General features: G+C 36.5%; 1 protein-coding gene across 1 annotated transcript; it reads right to left on the bottom strand.

Moving 5' to 3' along the window:
* Nucleotides 1–462: 462 nt before the first annotated feature.
* Nucleotides 463–752, bottom strand: LOC116642658 (small nuclear ribonucleoprotein E-like). The gene has a single exon (XM_032421144.1). It carries the CDS (start codon nt 739–741, stop codon nt 463–465), a length of 279 nt encoding a protein of 92 aa, XP_032277035.1. The 5' UTR covers nt 742–752.
* Nucleotides 753–1773: the final 1021 nt, after the last annotated feature.

The following is a 1773-nucleotide window of genomic DNA, read 5'->3' as shown; positions in this document are numbered from 1 at the left end:
TTGTGATAATTAAATGAGCTAATGCATGAAAAGTGTTTGACATGATGCTTGGCATACGTTAATTATTCAATAGTGTTTGCAATAATGATGAGGATTATCAAGATTATTACCATTCTCTACAAGCTCTCTTTTGATGATCTTTATCCTCAGCTTTCATTATCACTACCACCTGGATGATTTCCTAACCTATGTCACCTACCTGGCCACCACTCCTGGGCTTGTTTTATTTTCAGTTTTTATTGCAGATCACTACCTAAATATTCCATCAAGACACCCATCTCGATACATTCAAATTAAACTATCTTTTTTTTTTTAATAAAAACAATCCCACAGCATTTATTATCCTCTGGTAATAACATAAACAATATGAACAAATGTTTTAGAACTACACTTCCAACAAAGGACATCTGAAAAAACAAACTACATGGCCTTCTCAAGAATTTCTCCCTTCATTGATCATTTCTAGTTGGAGACACTTCGGAGCAGGGTAATATTGTCTCCTTTTAGCATGATCCAACCCAGTTGTTTTCTTGACTTTGTTTTAGAATGAATCTCTTCGACATCATCTAATACAAGGTTCATGTACTCATCAAAACCAGTGATATAGCCCTCTATTCGCATGTTCACTTGCTCATAAAGCCACACCTGAATTTGAGATCTATTTTGCAAGTAACTGAAGATGAGGTTGATGGGCTGAACCATCATCTTCTGCACTTTTTGGCCCTGGCCACGGTACGCCATGGTGGAAGCCGACAAAGATCGCATGCTACCTCCCAAATTAAACTATCTTTTAATTTCCCAATTTCTGGTAATGGAACAGGCATTCTCCTTGATCTCTGATCTGTAAATCTTGGAGACATCTTTGCTGTTCCTCTTAGATTGCCCACATCCCCCAGCAGATAGTCGAGCTCAGTGCCTGTATCATGTAGTTGCACGGTCAATGTTAGTCTTCTTCCTCCTCCTTTAACTTTAATACATTGCAAAGTCCTGTAAACACTTAAAAAAATTCTATTTACCTTCCTCTTTATGACCCCCTCCTCCCAATGTTTTACTTTCCATCCAGCATTTAGACTCCTAGTTTTCTTTCTTATTTTCTGATTTCTCCTCCCTTCTGCTATCCTTACTGTTCAATCCCTTCAAAGATTGTGCCAATCATGTATTTATTATATACTACCTAACAGGCTCCTTGTTATGAACATAAGTCTAAAATCCCCAGTCTGTGACTGAAATGGATCTAACCTACAACAGCAACTACTCCCTTTATGGACACTGTGGGTCAGTGAATCTGGCACACTGGTTCCTCCCTGAAAACCCCAAACATTCTGTGAACTTTTTGGTTTTATCTTTGATATTCCTTCTGCCTAGAAAGCTTTCTTGAGCCATCTCTGTCAAAACTCTACCTATTCAAAACCACCCTTGTCATAAAGCCTTGGTTCACGTACCAGATAGGACTTGTCCTATTTATAAGCCACCCTAGCATTCTGTATGCCTCTATTAGTGATGGAAAATTTTTTTTCCTTTAAATTAAAGATTTCCAGAATTTATTATCTTGACAATTTACCAGATTGTAAGATGTTTAAGGGGCTTTGCCCTATTCATCTTTTAATCTTCTGTAGGCCCTTAGTAGTACAGCATATTTCACAAAGTTGATGTTCAATAAATATTTGTTGAATTTAATAAAGATTGTATCACTTAAGACAAAGAAAAAAAATCATTCTGAAAGCATGACCAAGGTTTCTTTTTTTTCCTTAGATTTATTTATTTATTTATTTG

Source organism: Phoca vitulina, unplaced genomic scaffold (assembly GCF_004348235.1).
Source record: "Phoca vitulina isolate PV1807 unplaced genomic scaffold, GSC_HSeal_1.0 scaffold23, whole genome shotgun sequence".
Taxonomy (NCBI): domain Eukaryota; kingdom Metazoa; phylum Chordata; class Mammalia; order Carnivora; family Phocidae; genus Phoca; species Phoca vitulina.
This window is presented reverse-complemented; position numbering and strand designations above follow the sequence as displayed.